General features: G+C 41.9%; 1 protein-coding gene across 10 annotated transcripts in view; it reads right to left on the minus strand.

Annotated features, from left to right (window-relative positions):
* Positions 1 to 23,722, minus strand: part of MAP7 (microtubule associated protein 7) — a 166,062-nt gene that overhangs the window by 120,271 nt on the left and 22,069 nt on the right. For 4 of the 10 annotated variants that reach the window (XM_060283924.1, XM_060283923.1, XM_060283921.2 and 1 more), the window contains exon 1: positions 23,209 to 23,554. The exons of 1 other annotated variant lie outside the window; for it this stretch is intronic. In XM_060283924.1, the coding sequence (XP_060139907.1) occupies positions 23,209 to 23,341 (133 nt within the window). In that variant the 5' untranslated portion in view covers positions 23,342 to 23,554. Of the gene's footprint in view, positions 1 to 23,208; positions 23,555 to 23,722 lie in introns of those variants that run through there. 5 more of the 10 variants (XM_060283928.2, XM_060283927.1, XM_060283925.2 and 2 more) reach the window with 3 other exon arrangements.

Below are 23,722 nucleotides of genomic sequence, written 5' to 3' on the forward strand. Positions count from 1 at the left end.
GAAAAGGGTATGTGAGATTTTATATATGTATATGCATACACACAACACACACACACACACATCCATATATATACCCTTACATACACACAAAAAATGTATTCCTGATTGGTACAGCAACCTTTCTTAGAAATGTTCTTTCTACTGGGATTTGTATAGGTCCACATGTCCAAAGTGTGAAAAAGGACAGGTATTTGGATATAATCTATAGATATCTATATACACCTCAATTAAAATCTATTTACTAGAAAATGACAGTTTCAAGTTTACCTCACGATTGTCTTTAAGAATCACACATCTTGAATTTTTCCCTTGGATTGTATTTATAAGGATCAAAAAGTATTGTTATACTTGACAATAAGCTATAACAGTTTAAATGTTTCTTATGCTACAAACTGTAAAGGGCATAACTTACATCCCCAAACCAAGTATTACTGACAGATATACTTCTTTTGTCACATGAACACTCTCTCCCTACCCCAGAGGTGAGGTCAAAAGGAAATTAACGGCTCATGAAAAGTTGGCTTTCTACCCTTCAAAGGAAGAAATACGCTGATGATGGGTTTCGGGACTCAGGCTTTGGCAGGGTGGGGCATTATTTAAGCTCCCTCATAGTAGCAGCTCCTAATTACTTGCTGTGGAAGAGAACAGAAGCTGAGTTGTCACAAAAGGAGAGACAATAGCGTCCTCTTACGTGTCCTTCATTCCACTGTCATGCAAGTAATAAATGGGTAGAACAAATTTCACAAAACTACATTAACTCAATAAACAATGAGAAAAAGTATTACTATTTGTCAATGTCATGTTTCTCCGAGTCTCTTAATTTTTGCCTGGGAATACAATTCCTCAAGACCTCACCAATTTTCATGTATATGAGTAATCTCCAACGTATGAATAGGGTATTTAACTGGAGTTTAGAAAATAGTTCCCCCACAGAAACAATATTATATATGTTAACTCAGCTCCTAGGCTGATCTGCTAAAGCCCACAATCTAACCTACAATCTAAAGCTGAGAAGCACCTTCAGTGCTGCCACGGAGCAATATTTCCATGGGCTGGAGTTTCAACCTGGAACACAGCTCTCCCCTGCTGCAAGAAGACAGAACTTTCCTTACTTCCAAACAATAGCTGAGGCTGTCAGAACCTATGTCAGGAGGGAGGGCCTGGTTCCTTGAAGGAAGGGATTGTGGAACCACCAGGGCTAAACTTTTTGGCCAAGGAGTCTCTGGAAAACTATCTCAGGGCTAGCCCCTTTCTGGTCTTGTAACCAACGCCCAAACATCAACCTTATCTTTAAAATATAATAATAATAGCTACCATTTACTGAGCCCTTAAAATTTCTATGAACAATCCCCAATCTCCATGCAAATTTACTAAGTGCTCTTAATCTCATGTTTCAATTAAGAACACTGGGTTTCAGAGGTTATAGGGCATTGTCAGATGTCACAAAGTGAAGCAATGAGCCACAATTCAAATCTAGATCTAGCTGTTTCTCACATAGTTCCAAAACCCAAGTGCTTCCCATCGTATCAGTAAGTGTTGGAGAGGATTAAATGAAAAATTAGAGCATGCAGCCCAGACTCTGGCACATGGAAGGTGCTCACTAAACGTTTCTCTTTTTTCTCTGTCTCTTGGTTGACATGATTCATTCTCTGTTAGAACCAATGGTTTCTTCTCTTCCTGGCCTCTTCCCTAACCTCATGCTCTGTACTAAGTACTTGGCAGGGCAACTCAGTATTATAGGTTATAAATTTTTTTTCTCCCGTATCTTTTCACCCTTTCCTTTGTTTCACTGAGATCTCATAGGGTGATGGACTTTAATTCTCTTCTTAGGTCACGTGTCCTTTTGAGAACCTCATAAAAGCTATAGATTTTCTCTCAGAAAAAAAATGCAGACAAGGACATATTCACACATTTTGTATATAATTTCACAGATCCATGAATCTTGAGGACCCTAGCAGTTTTAGGGAGTCCTTCTTAAGACACTATACCACCAAGGAAGAATTCTATATTCAGATTCTTATACTCTAAAAGGGAAACATCCAAGAGCTGCAGAGTTCATCATCAGCATGGCAATGGGATGGGGAGAATAAATAGGGCCTTTATGTGAGGTAATGCATGCAACTGAGGACACTGGGAATGCTGGGATCTGTAGGGACAGGGAGATGGGAAGGAGAAACAGTTACAGCATTTATGCACTTTTCTTTCCCAATGACTTTGGTCAAGATAGTACATACAATGGTTCTAGAATGAAATGAAATCTGGAGGCCTCTGTGTGTCTCAGGGTGCTCACGTGTGTCTGTATCTATGTGAGCATGCTTATCTGTCCAGAGGAAATGGATGGAGAACGTTTGGAGGTCGGAGGGAGAAGGCAGAGCCCCAGACATGACTTAAGAGGGAACGGATTGGTGATGGAGGAGATACAAAGTTGGGTGAGCAGAGAGGTCCTACAAATCATCTGGTCACTTGTCTTGGGCAGTTGTACCTGTAAGGCAATATATATATAAACAGCTTTATATAATTTGTATATACTCACATATTTTAAATTCTTTGTAAAGAATTTAAAACGTGAACATATACAAACTATACAAATGCCTTTTGAAACCCACAGTTGTTTATATACAACTCTGCATGTGCATACACTGCATGTGCGTATATGAATGTGCTAGAATTTGACCTCTACTTTGATCAAAGGACCTCATTTATTATATATGTTAATGAAAATGCATCTAAATAAAGATAAGAAACATTTGAAGTCACCTAGAATATCAAAGATAACATTTTAATCAGTTTAGAAAAGATTTATTTTGCAACTTCTGACAAATATACATATTAATCTTTTCAGTCATTTATTTGCACAGCCCAGTTGAAGTTGGCTGTAATGATGTAGGCTGGACTTTCTCAATTACATGCTCCGAGGTGCAAAATATAAAATACAAACCTGCCGTTTAGTACACGTTTTAAAACAATGTATACATAAGCACACTCATAAATATATTCTGAAAAAAAATGCACATCTGCATACAAACCTGAATTACTTCCCCACCAGTATTCCATATAAATCACACTCCTAGAAATGCATCTGGGGTCCGTGAACATCAGCAGCTGTGGCACTGTGACAACAGCAGCTCCTCGTGATCTGTAACTTGTGTCCAGGCTCCTCTGCAATCTGACTTTGCCGCTCCTCGCACCAGGAGGTGGGCTCTCTTTCTCCACCCTTTGAATCTCATGACGTGTTTTGATCATGTACATGGCAGAAGTGACTTTGTGAGACTTCCAAGATTAGGGCAGAAAAGGACTTGGACCTTTCGCTCTCCTGGAATGCTTCCCTGAGACCACTAAATAGGTCTAGCCTACTAGAGGACAAGAGGTCACATGGAGGAGAACCCAGGTGCCCTGGTGGACCATCACCCAGAATTCCAGGCAAGTGAGTGAGGTCATCATGGACCTTCCTGCCCAGTTGACCCTTGAGCTCAATGTAGCCCACGTGTCAGCCCAGGCAAAACCAGCCGAACTACCAAGCCAGCCCACAGAATTATCAGAAATAGTAGACTGCTATGGTTTTAAGCCATAAATTTTGGAGTGGTTTGTTACACAGCCATGGTTAACTGATCCAGTAATATTAAGTGGAATTTGAATGCCAGTGCTATGTTGAGAAGCTCTAGTTCTTTTAGGCCAGGCCTAATGTTTTCAGCCTTTCAGTCTCTTTCCTTGGACCTGAAATGCCAGCTTGACTATATGGTGATGGTACACTAGGAGGTACTGGAGACTTCCAGGTGAGGGAAATAACCCTCTGGACTGGTTTCAATGTCATACCTCCTGAAGGCTCAGAAATATAGATGACCTTTCGAGAGTCTTCCTGGACTTGCAAATTCTAAAAGCAAATTCACTTAAAAAAATGATATAACAAATTGAGAGGATTTTAGAAACTTCAAAATATATTGCTAATTATTCAGAAGCCTTACAATAAAGAAAAAGCCCAAAGTTATCTTCTAAAAATAGCTTATGCTTGTAGAGAAAAATAACGGCAGCTAGCAGGCTGCCAGATAATGATGTCTACTCTGTGCAAGGAACTCTGTTAAGGGTTGTAGTGGCCACCATGGCTCCCCCAACAGCACTCTAATCCTCCCTCACTGTATCCCCACCCAGGTCCACGGCTGGGTTCTGACTGGCCTAAACCAAAGCAATCCTTGCCACCGCATTATTTTCAAGAGTAGTTAATACACAGAGAATACTGTAAAAATCAGAACATGTTATGGGCTGAATTGCATCCCACACCCTCCCTCCAATTCATATGTTGAAGTCTTAACACCCAGTACCTCAGAATGTGACTGTGTTTGGAGATAGGGCCTTTAAAGAGGTAATTAAGGTAAAATGAAGTCCTATGGGTGGATCCTAATTCAATAGGGCCGTGTCCTTCATAGGGAGATTAGGACACAGACAGGCAGAGGGAAGGCCATGTGAAAACAGAATAGACAGCCATCTACAAGTCAAGAATACAGGCCCTCAGAATCAACCAACCCTGCAGACACCTTGATCTTGGACTCCTAGCCTCCAGAACTTTAAGAAAATTAATTTCTGTGGTTTAACCTACCCGGTCTGTAGAATTTTGTTATGACAGCCCTAGCAAACCAATACACAGCACTTCCGGTTTAAGCGTTAGCAAACTCAGCCAAGGTGACAAATGATACAGAGGATTTATAGGCATTCATGACTGACAGGCCCCAAAGTAGAAAAGGCTTCAGTTTGATTGGAAAACTGACTAAGTCATCAGGAGAGTGGTTCCATTTCTCTGAGAAGTTTTTAGCTCTGGCCTCCTCTTACGGCTAGCTTTGCCCTCAGGCTGGTCTCTCCTATGGCCAGCAGTAAGACGGCCAGCAGCTTTTAGGCTGCGAGAGTCCTTCACCTCCAAGGAAAAAGAGGGTCCACTAATCTCCTCTGGACATGTCATTTGCATGGGGCCAATAAATCTCACTTGAAGTATCCTAACTAATATGAGGTTTCACAAGTATTCCCTCTTTTTTTTTTTTTTTTTTTTTTTTTAACCGGTACGTGGGCCTCTCACTGTTGTGGCCTCTCCCATTGTGGAGCACAAGCTCCGGATGCACAGGCTCAGTGGTCATGGCTCACCGGCCCAGCCGCTCCGCGGCACGTGGGATCCTCCCGGACCGGGGCACGAACCCGTGTCCCCTGCATCAGCAGGCAGACTCTCAACCACTGCGCCACCAGGGAAGCCCAAGTATTCCCTCATTTAATCAAGAGATGCCTCTATGAGCTAAGTTCTATTATCATCGCCATTTTACAGGGCTTAAGAAAAGCAAGGGTCAGAGGTTACATAACTCTCCTCAAGTTGTTCAGCTGATGATAGTAACAGAGCCAGAAGTGAACTCAGGGCTCTCCAATTTCACAGCTGATGCTTTCGATCATGACACTCATCTTTCCATGTACAGAGAAAGACCTAAACGGGGTTCAATAAACCTTTTCTGTAAAAGGCCAAGCAGGAAATATCTCAGGCTTCCAAGCTACATGAGAATGTCACATATTCTTTGTGTTTTGTTGCTACAACCTTTTAAAATATTAAAAAAAAAAGCCCCAAAGCCATGAATGTATTGAATGCTGCTGAATTTACACTTAATAATGTTTAAAGTGGTAAGTTTTATATTATGTATATTTTACCGCAATTAAAAAAATGTAGAAAGCCACTCTAAGCTCCTAGTATAAAAACAGGCCAAAGTCAGATTTGCCTGCAGGCTGCAGTTTGCACTATTGAGATTTACTTTTCTGAAGAACTCAGGACAGCTACAGGTTTCCTTGATTTGGAAAATAAACTCTGCAACCTCTATGGGAAAGGTCTGAAACAGAATCAACGGGCTGCCCTTCAAATTTACAAGCAAAAAAGTATTGAGGAGAGTAAGGTCATGGCCTCGGAGGCCTCCCAACCCTCCTGGGCTCCTCCTGTCTTGGGGAAGAACTTACTCTCCTAATCTCAGGAAAAAAATGTGTGAAACACTTTCCCTACAAGGACTATCAGTAGGAAAAGGGAAGATAACCTGGAGGTCCTTCTGTCACCAAAGATAAGAAGTCTCCCTTCATGGTTACTGATTTTGTTTTGTTCGGGATAGAGGGGGGGGTAGAAGGGGAGAGGGCCACCCCTGAAGAACCATTTTCAGGATCTACAGGTCTAGCAAGTGGTTAAAAATCCCTTGGAGCTCAAATGACAAGACATTCAAAGACTAAAGAATTCCCACAAGACAGGCTCACGTGCTTTTATTGTAGCCTAAAGCCAAATTCCAACTCTGGAAGCATATACAGTCGGCCCTCCCTATCCATGGTTCCACATGGGCAGATTTGAACAAATGGAGGATCGCATCTTGGGTGCCGGGCAGAGAGTGCGAAGAGCCGCCTGTGCTGCTCCATTTTATATAAGGGACTGGAGCATCAGTGTGGATTTTGGTATCCGTGGGGTTCCTGGAACCAATTCTCTTCAGATATCTAGTGACGACTGTAGTGACCACGTAAGTCAGTGTCTTACCTAAAGAACTCTGATCAGGGTCTCGCCTAGAACTTAGAAAAGAAGTGCATGAGATGCAGCTGAAAGACACATCATGGAAATGATCCAAAGGGAAGGAAAAAACCCAGATGCCTATAAAATAGGACCAATGTTGTAAAATATCAATACCAAGAGTAATGTTTAAGAATGTGGACTCTGGACAGATCTGGATTCTACTGTAATTCAGACTCTTGGCACTTCCTAGCTGTGTCATCCTGAGCATGTTACTCAAGCTCTCTGAGTCTCAATTAAGTCCCCTGTAAAGAGGATTTTAATAGTTATCTCTATTCATCATAGGCTTATTGTTAAGATTAAAAGGACATAGCAAGTGCTCAATGAATACTGGCAACTGTTATTAAACAATTATTCTAATAGAAGTTCCAAGTTCCACAGGTTTCACTGGCATCCCCAGGCAGGAAAACTGTTGGTCACAATCTGCACATTGTTGATTCAAATGGGATTTTCCTTTTCAATTCCTTCTTTATGGAATATCCTGTTAATATCTGATTTGTTTTTCAGTTAATCCTAACATTTAAGTGCATTCGTAAGGAGAATCTGTCTAGCCATTGCCTAGAGCTGCCTCAAGTTTTGCAGAAGTCTTTTCCGCTGCGGAGCACAGGCTCCGGACGCGCAGGCTCCGCGGCACGTGGGATCCTCCCGGACCAGGGCCCGAACCCGTGTCCCCCGCATCGGCAAGCGGGCTCCCAACCACTGCGCCACCAGGGAAGCCCTTGCAGAAGTCTTTTCACTGATCTTGAATCACATTGGAACTAACTCTAAATAAGTTAAATTCTTTCTGGGTTTTACAGTAATGTTAGAGCTACTACCTTCTTTTAATAATAGGGACGCTAAAGTAGCAAAGTGCTGTGCTGGTGGTTATATGTCTGACTGACTCCCACAGGGATTTGAACGGCAAGAAGAAACTTCTGATTAACAGCTTCTCGAAAAGCAAATGTTCCAAAAGCTGCTCTGATTTATCAGCAATCACATACTCCAATCTTCAACATTTTTCTAAATTTCTGTTTTAGGAAGAATTTAAGCTCATCTTTTACAAACATTTTCTGGCACATTTTCTTAACACAAGCTTAAGAATATTTGGGGGAAAATCTTAAGTGACGTAACCACAGTAGATTTTAAAGCGAAACATCTACCTTCCAAATCATTGGGAAGACGGACAGAAAACAGACTGGAAGAAAATACATCCAAAAGTCAGTGATTTTTCGCAGATCTTCCTTTCGATTGCTTTCTCTCTGATATTATATATCATTTATTTTACCCCAATTACTTATCCAAATTCTCTGTCCAAATGTCCTTTATTATATACATATCAAAGAAGTTACAGAATGATCAAACCATAGTATGACTTAACTTTCATTGTACTTATCCTTCCAGAATACAGAAAACAAACAGATCCATCATGATTTGCTCCCATGCAGCTCTCACCTAAAGCACCAGTGAAAACAGTTAAGCTCCTATCACAGGTTTTCCATTCTTTACTCACTGGAACATCCCAATGAAGGGAAGGTCACACTCTGTGTACGAGGATGCAGAATAAAGACAGACTCCTTCCATGAGTTCAGAGGGCCAGAGGTGGCCATGGCTTCATGGACCAGAGTCTGGCGTTCACTGACGTAGTATCTGCTTCCAGCTTCCACAGCAAGAACAAAAAAGACTGAGACACCTTTCTGTGCATTTTTCACCAGCAGCCAAGTTAGGTATATAGACCTCTGTTACGTAGCAGGGTTCTAAGTTGGACTTTGAGAGATTCAGACACATCAAGACTGGTCAGAGTACCTACCAGAAGCCATTTAAAAAAAAAAAAAATCTAACATCCATTTGCAATGGACCAGCTCACAGCTTTGGCACCGTGTGGTAGCAAATGAAGAATTTCCTTAACGAAGCTTAGTAGGCAGAGAAACACTGCAGAATTTCCTAAAGTGGTCCTCTGTGTGCAGTAGACATACACACACCCCACACGGAACTATTCCTTAGTCAAATATGTCTACTAGATTCCTTTCTTGGTGATTCATAATAGCATATTAAACGCCCTTACAAGTCCTATAGTAAAGACATTTGCCTCAAGTGATCTGAATTAGAATCACTCTTTTGTTGGCACAACCATTAACATCCTGCAGAAGGAGTGGCCTGGAGAACGCCAGTTTGGGAAACACGACTTTACCATGTAAGCGCAGAGCACTGGCCGGCACAGCACGAGCAGGGAAGGTGCCTTATGGATGGAGGTGGCACCTATGCAGGTGGCCTTGTTTGTGAGCACATCAGACATCCCCTGGGAAATACCCAAAATTTTGAAAACGGTACTTTGTGGGGGCCAAGGGGTCCTGAATCAATGAGTTAGAGCAATGACCAAGGCAATTTTAAATTATAATAAGAATTATACTTCGGTTGATATGATTATAAGTACAGCCCTCCTCCCAGAAATTCAGATTGATATAGATAGAAAGCACAGAATATCCCTTCGCCGCTCCGGAAAATAAGGCAACCGTACAATGTATCATGACATGTGGTTGAGCTGAGAGCATTACTGAAGTCTCCAGACCAGCAGTCTACAAGTCTAAGCTTCCTCTTGTTACTAAAATAGCCTCCACAATAATAAAAGAAAACCCACAGTCATGTACAGCTAACTCCCTACCTTTTAATTATTCATGTTAATACCTTGTATTTTTAGAGTTTATACTTCATAAATGTTAATCAGACCCAAGGATTACATGAATAATGGAAACCTGCAAATAATTACCAAATCTGATTTTAAACAATGTTTTCAATACATGCTCTCCCCAGAAATCTCCCCCAAACACAGCCTTTACCCTCCCCCCCACTTACATTCTTCCTCCTAAAAGAAATCTTAGTATAATTAGTCTTATCAAGAAAGCCAACTTAACTTTTATATACTTTGCTTCTTCTCTGGCAATGTAATAGTAGTGATACTGAAAGACCAAAAGGGAGAAGCAATGAGAAGAGAAAACCAAAAGGCTCAGGCCTGCAAACAAGATGCACTTGTTTGAAAAGGGGAATCTGAAACCTAGCTCTAAGGCCCAGCCACTCTTTCAATGGAGATGATAATTGCCTTCCCTCCAGCTCTGCAGGGTGGTGGTACCATCTGCTTCCTCCCCCAGTGACTCAGTATACCTGCCAAGAACAATGAGCTTCAACCCAGATTACTGATGCAGTGGTTTCCCTGTCCTCCCTCGGCGGGAGGCGGGGGGCGCAAGGCGGGGAACCCCACAAACAATGCCATTATTTAAAAAAATCTACATTAGCCAATGTCTGATTTTGCTAATTAAAACCAAATACCATGTTCATACCTATCCAACTGGCAAAAATAAAAATGGCCTACTAAATCCAGTCTAAGTGAGGATATGGGGAAATGTGACTCTCACATACTGTAGGTGGACTTAATGCTGATAAAATTGTTTAGGAAAGCAGTTTGGCATGTGAAAATGCACATATCATTTCCAGGAATCTACAGAGAAACTTTTGCATATGCCCAAGGAGAAGTTTATAAATGGTTATTATAGCATGATTTGTAGTAGAGACAAGGCAAAAAACACAAAATTCTCATCAACTTCTCCATCGGTCAGTTGGGGAATAGTACACTGCAGTAAAGTCACATTAGAGAATTAAACTGTGGTAAAGTCACATTACAGAATTCTATTCAGCAGTTAAAACAAATTATATTGATCGTTTTTGGATAGCTCTTTCAAAATTTGAGTGAGGGGAAAAGTACGAGGTAGCAAACTGATACATTAATATGATTTATATAGATTTAAATACCGCACGATATTTATAGATATATACATGTAGTAAAAGTACAGAAACAGACTGGAAGAGTGCACGTTATTTCCCTGAAGGGGAAAAGGGAGGCAGGGAGCAGAAGACGACAGGACCATGGAAGGATGCATAGGAAACTATGACATTAGCTATAATATTTAATTTATATTTCCCCAAATTATGTATTTTAATATAAAACATTTAAATATTTTTTAAATGGTCTGGAATGGGTATCTGGATATTTATTATGTAAACTTACAACGACATGTAAGGTGAAAATGAGTTGGGCCGCCAAGCCAACAAGTAGTATCTTCCTGAGTATTGTTCTAAGAACAATGCATTATTACATTTTGAAACACACTTTCGTGTCCTCATTTTTGTGCAGCTGACAGGAGAGCACTGAATGGCTAACAATGTTGTCATCAAGGTAATTGTCAAGGATAGCGAGTTTCAATAAAAATATTTGCTATAGGTATACATTCACTAGGTATGACATTATTTTCAAGTTATTAAAAAACCAAACGTAGAAGAAAAATCATCTTTAATTATATAATTAATTATTGGAGCAGATGCAACCTTGTTTTGACTGGTTCCGAGTCTCCCAAAATTTAAGAGTCTTAGCAGAAATGCTGGTTTCTCAGAACTATTAAGATAAAGCCATTGGGATTTCCCTGGTGGCGCAGTGATTAAGAATCCACCTGCCGGGCTTCCCTTGTGGTGCAGTGGTTGAGAATCTGCCTGCCAATGCAGGGGACACGGGTTCAAGCCCTGGTCTGGGAAGATCCCACATGCCGCGGAGCATCTAGGCCCGTGAGCCACAACTACTGAGCCTGTGCGTCTGGAGCCTGTGCTGCGCAACAAGAGAGGCCGCGATAGTGAGAGGCCCGCGCACCACGATGAAGCGTGGACCCCGCTTGCCACAACTAGAGAAAGCCCTCGCACAGAAACGAAGACCCAACACAGCCAAAAGTAAATAAATACGTAAAATTAAAAAGTAACTGTACCATTTAAAAAAAAAAAAAAAGAATCCACCTGCCAATGCAGGGGACATGGGTTCAAGCCCTGATCCGGGAAGATCCCACATGGCGCGGAGGAACTAAGCCTGTGCGCCACAACTACTGAAGCCTGCACGCCTAGAGCCCATGCTCCACAACAAGAGAAGCTCTACAATGAGAAGCTCGTACACCGCAATGAAGAGTAGCCCCCGCTCACCACAACTAGAGAAAGCCCGCATGCAGCAATGAAGACCCAACACAGCCAAAAATAATTAATTAACTTTAAAAAAAAGATAAATCCATCGAACTAAGAAAAATTTCCAAATAACCTTCGCGGCCACTCACCTGCCAGCGTATTAGTGCCAGGCACAGTTACGAGCACGTTTGACACATTATCCCACTTAATCCTTAATAACCCTATGAGAAAGGTGTCACTATTATCCCTGGTTTTTAGATGAAGCAAGTAGTCACAATATTAAGTCCCTTGCTGACGTATACAGTTCAGAGGTGGCAAAACTGGCTCCAGAGTCCAAGTTATTAATCCTACACCGTACTGCCTCCAAGAGAACAGGACGACACAGCTCAGACGTGAGCGACCAACATTTGAGCAGCATTCAACTGCTCCATTCAACATTTACTTTAACATACAATCCCCAATTTAAAATTTCAGAGATGCTTCTAGGACACTGACACCTGACTAGCTCATTGTACCAGTCAGAATATTTGGTTTTCACCAGGGACTGCATTATCAAAGACCTGTCACACCACTGGAAATAGGAAGCATCCCTGCAGATGTAAGAAGGATCTCTCCATCAGCATCTGTAAAAGGAAATTAATTCTGCTCCACCTTTTGACGGACTGCAGTTCGAGAATGCTGAATTTCGGCACCAGCATATCCTGCCACCCTAACTATCCTAAGCTATGAACTGACCCATATTCTTGCTATGGCTTCATACAGAGATGCCTGCATTCTTTCAATCAACATCCTAGAAAAATGAACACTAAGCCTCAGGGCCACAGGGGTGGAAACAGACAATGCTAAACGCTACAGATTTGTCCAGGATGAACTATTAATCATAGCCCAAGACGGTTTTATTATTTATTTTTTCTACTTTAACTTTCACACTAAAACATCACAGTAAAGCGTTAAAATAAAATATGCTAGAGGGGGCTTCCCCGGTGGCGCAGTGGTTGAGAGTCCGCCTGCCGATGAAGGGGACGCAGGTTCGTACCTCGGTCCAAGAGGATCCCACATGCCGCGGAGCGGCTGGGCCCGTGAGCCATGGCCGCTGAGCCTGCGCGTCCGGAGCATGTGCTCTGCAACGGGAGGGGCCACAACAGTGAGAGGCCCACGTTCCGCAAAAAAAAAAAAGAAAAGAAAAGAAAAATATGCTAGAGGAAAACTGATAGCCACATATTCAGCCAAGAAATGTCCTATTACCTAGAGTCATTAATCTTGGGGGGAAAAAAAAATCAATCTACGACACTAGAAATGACTAGGTAGACTGCCACTGCAATGGTTATGAGAGTACGTCAGAAGAAAGGAATTCAAGAAACACTAAAAGCCCTGAATTAAAATTTGCTTATTTTATTGATGTACAGTTGATTTACAATGCTGTGTTAATTTCTGGTATATAGCAAATTGATTCCGTTTTATATATATATATATATATATATATATATATATATACACATTCTTTTTCATATTCTTTTCCATTATGGTTTATCACAGGATAAAACGCTTTGCTTCTTAACAAATGACCTGCAATAGTATGGCCTCATTCTTTACCCTTGTCCTCTCGAAGTAATAAGGCATAGACCAGTGATTGTATTAACTTGCTCACGAGGCACCTACAGTTGTAATGATCCACAAGAAATGACCAAGAAATCCTCAGATGTGGCCTGGAACATTCAATTTATTTTCCTCTTACATATATAATGTAATGCCTCACAAAAAAATCATGCTGCTGGCCACATGGCTGAGTCATCCTTTGACACTCGGGATTTAGTTAAATCCAATGTTGGTGGGCAACAGCCCTTTTAAACTTTACCTTCTTCCTTCTTCAAAATCATATCAAATGAGGGGACTTCCCTGGCAGTCCAGTGGTTAAGAGTCTGTGCTTCCACTGCAGCGGGCACGGGTCTAATCACTGGTCAGGGAACTAAGATACCACATGACGTGTGGTGTGGCCAAAAAAAAAAAAAAAAAAAAAAAAAAATCAAATGAAAACAGAAGTTCCTTCTTCTTTTTTCTATTATTGAGTTTTAATCAGAATAATACAAGCTATATGCCTTTCTACTTACTTTCTCCCTCTATTCAAGACAGTAAATTATGATGTAGAAGCTAACATATTCACAGCAAAGTGGCAGAAAATGTTAGATGTTAAGAGTGAGAGGTAGAGTGGATGAGACACGGGGTGAATACCAGCTGTGATGTGATTTGACTAAAACGATTGTCCAGCAGCAATAAGGGCTCATCTGATGCTGAGAGAACAGGAAGGTGGAACAGACCTGAGCACTTTCACATAGCAGTCGGTAGCCCTAAAGAAGAAGAGGCCATTCAAGGATACTCAGCTGGCAAAGAAGGCCCAGGCATCATTGCAAGTGCATCGTTGAAATAGTTACCCATGAGCCCCAGGCTTGAAAAGAAGGCAAGTGAGCTGGAAGGGTACTAATAACTGTAAGGACACAGAGGGCTCGGGAGCCTAGGGGTCATGCAGGTGGTGACAGGTTTGGAAGGTGTGAGGCTGTGTGTCAGGTAGAAGGATGAGCTCACATATCTGGAAAAACCACATTGTCTAGCATCGGGTAGGCACAAAATCAGTGTTTGCTGAATCTGAAGTTCGTGGGTGCCTAGGGGAATTTCTGAGTTCATGATATTGTAGGTGGAGCGGTAACAAGTCCCAGCATAGACTTACACTGCTGGCTGGTTAGCTAAACGGAGTGAACTGAAGGCCATGGAACAAAGTAGATGTCCATGTCATTGCAACTTGTGGCAGTGGAGTGAAGATGGCTTTGAAGTCACCTGAATTGTGAGATAATGTAAAGTTGATTGATGACTGGAAGCATTGACTCAAGTGGTCAGTTTGGAATTGCATTCATAATTCATGCTGGGGTTAATATAACTGTATTCTAGACTACTAGATGGGTAAAGGGAAGCTATAGGGTAATGCACACCACCAAGCAAGAATTAGGAGAAAGGTTTACTGTAGTGTCACAGAAGAATCAGCAGTAACAAAATTGTTAAAAAAAAAAGAGATACTGAAGCAAGTCAGGGTAAAAACCCAGAGCGCGGAGGTTTTGAATCCAAACGTCTCAGTTGCTACTTTGCATCTTCATATGTTGCTGACCGAAAGGTCTGCACCAGGAACCATCTACCCACAAAGAATCTGTTTTTCTGGGTCTTGCGGGGGCGGGGGGAAGGATGATGCAGACATGATTTATTTTTATAATAATAAAAGAGAGGCATAAAAGGATATTTCTGAGGACGGCTTAATGAGATGCACCAAAATGGGTCGGGGACCAGCAGGCACATGACTAGGAACACACCGGACTGCTAAGTTAACAGAGGCTCTGGTCTCTGAGATGTTTCCTGCTCCACAAAGGAGCAGGCACGAGCCGTAGACACTACTTGTCAAAAAGCTCAGGGAGGGTTTAAGTCAATGATGATTTGTTTCTTATGTCATTTCCCCCCGGCTTGCAACTTAGGCTTACAGTCATGATAGTGAATTTCAATTGTTCCAAAGTAAGGTAAATGCTTTTAACACTTCAAACGTGGCAATAATGAGTATATACTGCAAACTAAAATGAATTATTTTATGATGAGCTTTTGGCAGGTCAAGGAAAGATGATGGTAGAAGGTGCTTCTGGAATGGTTTTACACTGGAATTTGGTCCAAGTTAGCCACTGCAATAGCTGCAGACTCAGTCACAACTCTTAGTTGTCCTAGCAGAAAAGTAACAGGTCATTCTGCATGAAGGCTAGTGGACAAATGTCTTTAATACGAAGTCACTGTCTTATCACCAGGCAGGGTGATAATTGATCTGTTATCTCTGTTTGCCAGATTCAAAGCCAAGTCCTGGACCTCAGAATGTTCCGAGGCCTGAACAGACAGTCTCTCCCAGCTGTGCTCCCCCATTTTCTCTGGCTGGTGGTGCCAGTGTGTCAATCTCTAATCAGTCATGTGACAAATAGTTAGGGATCTTCAACTATGTACTAGGCCTTGTACAGGTGCTAGGGATACAGTATAAATGAAACAGTTACACTCACTGCCTGCTCAGAGCTTAGTCTAGTTGCGGAGACAGACATTAAACAACTACTTGGCAAACAATCTACAATTTGGTTGGAGCGAGAAAGGACAAGTCCCAGATCCTGCGAGAGCCTAGCACACAGGACCTCGCCTGATCTCTTAAGGAAATGACATTTAAACTGAAGGACAGAAACTTCCCTGGTGGCACAGTGGTTAAGACTCCGAGCTCCCAATGCAGGGGGCCTGGGTTCGATCCCTGGTCAGGGAACTAGATCTGACATGCATGTCACAACTAAGAGTTCTCATGCCACAACTAAGGAGCCCTCAAGTCACAACTAGGGAGCACACCTGTCACAACTAAGCCCTGGCACAACCAAATAAATATTTTTTAAAAATTAAAAAAATAGGGCTTCCCTGGTGGCGCAGTTGTTGAGAGTCTGCCTGCCAATGCAGGGGACACGGGTTCATGCCCCGGTCCGGGAAGATCCCACATGCTGCGGAGCAGCTGGGCCCGTGAGCCATGGCCGCTGAGCCTACGCGTCCGGAGCCTGTGCTCCACAACGGGAGAGGCCACAACAGTGAGAGGCCCGCATACCGCAAAAATAAATAAATAAATAAAATAAAAAAATAAACTGAAGGACAAGCAGGAGTCAACCAGGTATCGCGAAGTGGAGGGGGGAGGAGAAGCAGAAGCCACAACAGGTAGAGAAGAGGGCTCTGCCTCAACGCACAAAGACCCACCAGCAAGTGCATTTAGTAACAGCAGCCGTAACATCCAACTAGTGCTTTCACCAAACGTTCGCCACACTTACTGCCGACTGACTAGTGAACGAAACAAGACTACCACAGAGAAATAAAAGTATTAAAATAAAAGCAACCTAGAACAAGTCTTGCTACTGAAAATACGCATATAGGAAAAGAAAAACGACACACATAAAGCTGACAGCCCCACATGTGAGTTTCTACAACCTAAGTCACTGGTAAAAACCTGCCCACAAGTCTAGGACATTTCCATCAAGCAATTCACACACACACACACACACACACACACACACACATTGGAAGGAAAAATAAATAAAACTGCCAGTTATAAGGAAAAATTTTCCTTTTGATTGGTTTCCATGACGGCAGAGGATCATTGCTATTGTTGCCTTTAACGAGGCAGACCGGGAGCTTTCCACTGATCCCGATGAAGAAGGGGTACACACCCTCTTAATTGTACTTGAAATAATACATGATCTGACATAATGGCAATTTACTTCCTTCACTTAACACGACAAAATTACAGGGTATCGCGATGAGTAATCTACCTAACATGTGGTATATCTGATCCACGAGAATAAACACAGGACAGTGATCCAGTCACATATGCCTATTGTGGGAGAGGGACTAAAAAGGCCTCAGCGAGGCAGGCCTCCTGGAAACTTTTCACAAGCAAGTTAAAAGGTAGGAGATTAGACTAGAGAAAATCTCTTTCTGATAGAGACTGATGAGGGTGCCAGAAAAGACAAGCATGATGGTCTTTTCGCTAGGCCATTCCCCCAAGAGAACATGTTGGTAGAAGTTACCAGAAAATGTGGGACATATGACTACAAATTACCATTTCTGTAACTCTCATTTAATGAGCCCCATTTATTTCCCAGAGAGTGTGCTAAGTATTGTACTTATGTCATCTCTAATCCTCACCACCACCCGCGACTATCATTTTCTTTAACACCTTTATTAGAGTATAACTGCTTTACAATGTGTTAGTTTCTGCTTTACGACAAAGTGAATCAGCTATACATATACATATATCCCCATCTCCCCTCCCTCTTGCGTCTCCCTCCCGCACTCCCTATCCCACCCGTCTAGGTGGTCACAAAGCACCGAGCTGATCTCCCTGTGCTGCGGCTGCTTCCCACTAGCTATCTATTTCACATTTGGTAGTATACATAAGTGTGACTATCATTTTAATAATTTCACTTTACAGCTGAGTAACTGAGGGTTGGAAATAACGAGGTTAAATAAAAGTAACTTACCTATTTTCACACTTGATCAAAACTGTGAAAATAATTTGCCTTTGTCTATACTCCTAAGCTCCATTCTCATTTCACATCCCACATTGGACCTAGGATGGTAAATTCTTTGGAATCTGGGCAAAATCTCTTAGAATTCTCTCTCTAACAAATCAATGCTGGGCATATAGTCTTAAAAATAGGACTTGCACCTTATAGTCAGCAAAGATGTTCAGTGGTGCTCTGGGAATTATTTCAAACACAAGGTCTTACATCCACTTGTGATACACTTTGGGCCTTTGTATCTGGATCTGAAGTATAAGGGGGTATGACTTGCCTTTTGAAGCTGGCAAATCTAGAACATAATCCTAACACACAGAGGGTCTGACATAAACGGGGCTCTTTCTAAAAGCTTATAAAATCTGAGAATTAAGATGGACTCTCTCAAAATTACCTCTGCTGCTGTGAAGGTATTAGTTTCTGCTAAAAATCTGGTCAAGGTGCCTGCAAGTAACCTGGAAAATTCTTGGTAGCAAAGGATTAAAGTTGCTCCTTGAAACATGCTGATGTTAGTGGAAATGGATACTCAAGTCAAGCTTCCAGTAAATAAGGTCTAAGATTTATCAGCTGGGAGATCCCCACCAAATATGTGTTTATGCTTCCTATGGTTGGAGCAGTCAGCTAAATTTTAGCCCCACTGATAACAGCTCTTGAAACAGGCACCCGATTTTTAAGCCTATTAGTTTTATAGAGCAAAACAAATTCCATTATATGTAGTACCTCACTGTACCAAAAAAACGTGGTTAGGTACAGGTTAAGTTGTGTTCCACTAGGACGCAGTGATCCATATGTTAATTTCTACTTCTAGAACACAGAATACCTGAAAGACAGCTACTTACTCACAGATATTTATGAGAATCCAGTGTGTGCAAGCCATACATTAGATGTTGTGATCCTTGTTCCTGATATCCTCTGTTCTTTTTTAAAAAATATAAATGCTTCGAATAAAACATTGTATTTAGGGTCTTTTAAGAAATACAAGTTGTACCAATCAACTAAGATTTTCTCCTCATAATAGAGATCTTTGATATTATTGTTCTTCTAACCTATACTTTTGCCTCACTTGCTGCAAAATTCTATGGTTAAAACCTTTTGCCTAGTCTTGAAATGGCACAAATAAGGACACTGGGAACTGGACAAGGATCCAAGTCCTACGGAACAAAAGAGGAAAAGAAACGAGGAAATGTGTGAGAATGACTCTTGAGTGGCATTCACACTTCTTAACATAACACTCCTCCTTGAAAAGAAAAAGACTCAGGACTTAACAAAGAGGACATTACAAAGAGGTGCTAGATCACCACCTATCCAACAGGAATATAAACGGTAAATGGTAGATTGTATTTCATTTGGAAACTTTAACTGGCAGAAATTCTACCTTTACAGTGGATAAGTCAAAAGAAGAGGAGTCACTGCAGGCTCCATCAATACACATTTTAACCCAATGCGGGGGGGTGGGGGGGGAGGGAGAACATAGTCTGTCAGAACTACTGTGTCCTGATTTCAAGGAGAAATGTTTATTTCTTTACATTCTAACCTGCAATTAGCTAACAAAAGGGGCAGAAGGCATTAACCTAGTTATTAACAAAGTAGTCAATTGATTCCACCTTGTAAACATATACTTTCATTTTTTCCAAAGAAAATGATGAATACTATGATGGAAAACAACAGAACAGCAGAATCCCTAGAACACGATTAGACAAATGCAGTGTGGTAGAGAATAATACAACTGACACATCAGACACATCCAAACATAGCACTGTCTCTTTCAAAGTAGTTACCTTGGAAGGACAATTCTAATACCATCAACACTTCTTAAAATTCCTATGTTAGTAAGACCTTTAAGAACCAGAGAAAATTATTTCTGAATGTTAAATTTACCTCCATTCAATAGCTTTCCCTGCACTCTACAAAGTACTTATGAAGAGGAGTAGTCCTGGCCCTTAAGCAGCTTACAGTCTAGAAAAGGGCATGGACGTATGCAGAGATAATTTCATTACCCTGTCAACCCTTCCTCTGATTTCAGTTTATATTCTTGCATCATTTGTACATACCTGTCTTCTCCTACTAGACAGTTAAACACTTCTGAGAGCAGAAACCATGTCAATTATCTTTGCATCACTTCCACAATGCCCAGCAGAGTAATCTGCACAGAGCACTTAACAAATATTGATTTAGGGAGAAAATGTCATATTACTTAATAATCACACTGTACTCAGCAAAACTCATCATAAGGCAGGTTTGCCTTGACACCTATTCAATGGCATTTAGTCACTGCAATACCTAAACAATCTCTCCTAAGCAAGTTATACAGTCAGCATTACACTGAGGCTTGGGTTCTGAGGTATAAGAGCAATAGCATACGCCCAGCTCACTCTCAATTACTAATTGTTATACGTCAATAATAACCAGGCATGTAAAACATTCATATTGCTATTGATCACATGGGAGAGAAATCTCTCCTTTAATAGTTGATCTAGTCTACCAGCTAACCAAACTACTGTCTGACCCCATCAGGTAATTTTGAAGCCACCGTTGGGAGTCCAGATGGTAAATGACATTTTCCTTCCCACTGAGTTCATTATGATGGTTTTCTAACAGTAGAGTACCTGGAAAGATGCTACTGTCATTAACCCAGGGTAATCCCGGATAGCAGCATTTAGCTTATTCAATTTAGATAGCAAGCTTCTCTATTCCTGGTAATGATAGAACGAAGATACTAAGCATGAAAACCAGGTTTGAGACACGGTTAGGTGATTAGACCGTGGAGTAAGCAGGAAAAAACCCCCCAATTTTTTATTTCTTATCTCAACAGTCAGACATAAAAGATAACCTGTATGTCATCCAGCTATGATGCTTTGGAAATAATTTAGAAAATAGGAGTTCATTAAAAGTTGCAAAAGATGGTATAGGCAACTAGTGACTGGTAAGAATAACAGAGCAGGCAATGACATCTAAGTGGAAAAGGAAAAATGAAATTGTCTGAAAATCCAGGTTAATGTGCCACCTTGCAGAGAACAGGCTGTCTGCTAGACGATGCCCTTCTTAATAACCTCATTCATTTCAGGACCGACCATATCTGGCAGCAGGAAGCGGTCAAGGATGGACAAAGCAAAGAGGACACAAATTCAGAAAGTCACAGCTCTATGGACTAGAACTGTGTTGTCCAATAAAGTAGCCACTAGCCACATGTGGCTATACTTAAATTTAACTGAAGGTAATTAAAATTTTAAAAATCAGTTTGCCAGGTATAACAGCCATATTGCAAGTGCTCCTAGCCACGTGGGGCTAGTGGTTATCATACTGGACAAGTGCAGACGCAGAATATTTCCATCACTGTCCTGATGTACAAAGCTAGACTTGAAAGTGAGCATTCCTATTGCTCCTATAGACCTGATGAGAAATTCAGAATCAAAGCCAATAGTCTTCACCATCAAGAATATTAGAGGGGCTTCCCTGGTGGCGCAGTGGTTGAGAGTCCGCCTGCCGATGTGGGGGACACAGGTTCTTGCCCCGGTCCGGGAAGATCCCACGTGCCGCGTCTGGGCCCCGTGAGCCATGGCCGCTGAGCCTGAGTGTCCGGAGCCTGTGCTCCGCAAAGGGAGAGGCCGCGACAGTGAGAGGCCCGCATACCACAAAAAAAAAAAAAAAAAGAAAAGAATATTAGAGATACCCAAGGTGCTTTATCTGCTTATTTTATTGAATGTGTCCATAAATTAGAGACATTTGGGGATATACAGAAAGTCTGGATATCCTTATCAGCACAGGGCTTTTTTCCCCTACTCTTCCGCCTCCGCCCCCCTGCCCTTGGTGTGGGGAAAGGTAGAAAAAGCAAAATGGTAGGGGATCAGAAAACTCCTTGATTTAAGTCTTTTATCCAAGGAGTTGCATAAACTGTCAAAACCAAACAGATTTTTAGAAGCACCGACTCCCCCCAGCCCTCTTTCCTTAAAAAAAAAAAAAAAAAAAAAAAAGCTAGAGGCAACTGAAAAGAACCTTTCAGAGATAGAAGAGGAATTCAAGAGAATTACTAAGGACAAAATGGATGGCTATCCTAAATTACTGTTCCAGGACACCCAAGGAAAAAGTGCCTCAAATCAAGAACAATATTTCCAAAACTACACAGTGGCCAGGATTCAACAAATCCACATTAATTTTAAAAGTTACCAAGTCCTAGGAGGCCAAATGATTTGCTACTAACAATTTAAAGTATTGAGTTCTCATCAAGAGAACACCCTGGTTCAACATCTAATTCATGGGCAAATAAAAGAATCACCTAAGTCACCTTCCAGTTACAGCATCAACAGATGCCTGAGGTGGGTTGGTCCTCAGACAGAAGCAATGTCTGACAGTAAAATAAAATCAACTACAGTAATAAGACTCTACTTATTAGAACTTCCCTGTATACAGTCTTTTAAAAATGAAGTAAAAATATACTTTGGGATTTAAACTAGAGAGTTTCAATTATATTTAATAAAAGCAAACAGATACACTACAGAACCAGGAGAGAGAGAGAGACAGTCATCTTCAGACACTGCATTCTATGTAAACACTCATTCTATCATTGCTCAAATATTTGCTTGCTACTTTGCCATGCTACTGCTCTGTGCCACACTGAGGAAAATGGGATCTCTCAGTGATAGAACAATCTGAATGTGAGCTAAAATGTAATCAGCACGTTGGCAGCAACAAAACTGATAACCTATCAGCTTAAGAACAGCTCATATGTATTTTGGGAAGGGGGTTGCAAGAATCCGGATACTGGAAAACTTAAAATGTAAGCCTTAAAGCCCTTCTTCAAAAATGCATGACGTTGCTGATCATTGCAGCCCTGGCAGGGTGGCCATGAGACAGCGCTAAAGATGATGCAGTACATGGGGACCAGAGAAGCCGGCGAGCTGCTGCTGGATTTCACCCTCATGAAAGGACAGCACATGAAACGGTCCTCTCCTTCCTGTAGCCAGCCCATCTCCACCTCTATACAGATGTAGCAGAGTTGCCATCAGAAGTTATAAAACCTCACGGTCCCCTCCCTGCTCCCCAGCTTTTCCCCCCACAGTCGTGCTCAGTGTTTGTTTTCCTCCTCTCTCAGCACTTCAAAATAGAAAAGGGGGTAATATCTTGACCCACTGCCCATGGAAAGGCTGCACTCTTAGGTCACTCTATCCAACTCATCCCTCTTGAGGAACTCACCTCATTAAACAGAAATCACCTGATGCACCTATGGAAGGTGAGGAGAGGTTCATTTAAACCTTGATAACTCATATTCCCTCCTCCTGATGAGGACAGCCATTGGCAACTGTTTAAGTGAAGATTAAAGCTCTCTAGGCCAAGAAAGCAGCCTGGGTCAAAAAGGCAGCTGATCTGAAAGCTACCAAATCTGCAAAATCTGTTCCCCGTTTCATGCATACGCAGCCCTACAGAGTGTATAAATACCACCAGCAAACGGTGCTAGGAGACCACCAGCACTCCACGCAGTGTGTACCCCGAGCATAGTTGAGAAAATGTGTTACAGAGAGCGTGGGAAACGGGGGCTGTCTCCGGCTCCGACCAAAGGGTAGGGCTAATGCATACCTTTTGGTCTTCTGGAATTCCCATTCTTTTGCTGTTCATCTTCCTCATTAATGGTGAATAAACCAAGGGGGACTGGCCTTGCATGGGTCTTCTTCAGTCTCTCTTGTCGGAAAGCTGTAGCTGATCCAGGCATACCGCTGCTACTTGCTTTTTAATTATTAGTACATCAAAACTATATGCTTATATAATTGCAGCTCCCAGGAAGCTGCTAGTTTCTAAGCTGCCGCTTCATTTGAGCACTTGTAATAGATCCCCTATGGGTAAACAGTGTGCAAACAGCTGACAGATACTACCAGCCTCTTGGCAACTGAGGCCCCACAGTTCCCCCTCACCTAGCAGCACCCCGCCTCCTCTGCAAGCCCCCTCCCACTTACCCCTCACAGGCACATGTGCTGGCTCAAGCTCGCTCACACACACACACACACACACACACACACATACACACACACTCTGTCTCTCTGTCTCTCTCCTTCCAGAAAGGCACGCAGGTCGGATGCTTCCCCCCACTGCCTAA

The sequence above is a fragment of the Globicephala melas genome, chromosome 14 (assembly GCF_963455315.2).
Source record: "Globicephala melas chromosome 14, mGloMel1.2, whole genome shotgun sequence".
Classification (NCBI taxonomy): domain Eukaryota; kingdom Metazoa; phylum Chordata; class Mammalia; order Artiodactyla; family Delphinidae; genus Globicephala; species Globicephala melas.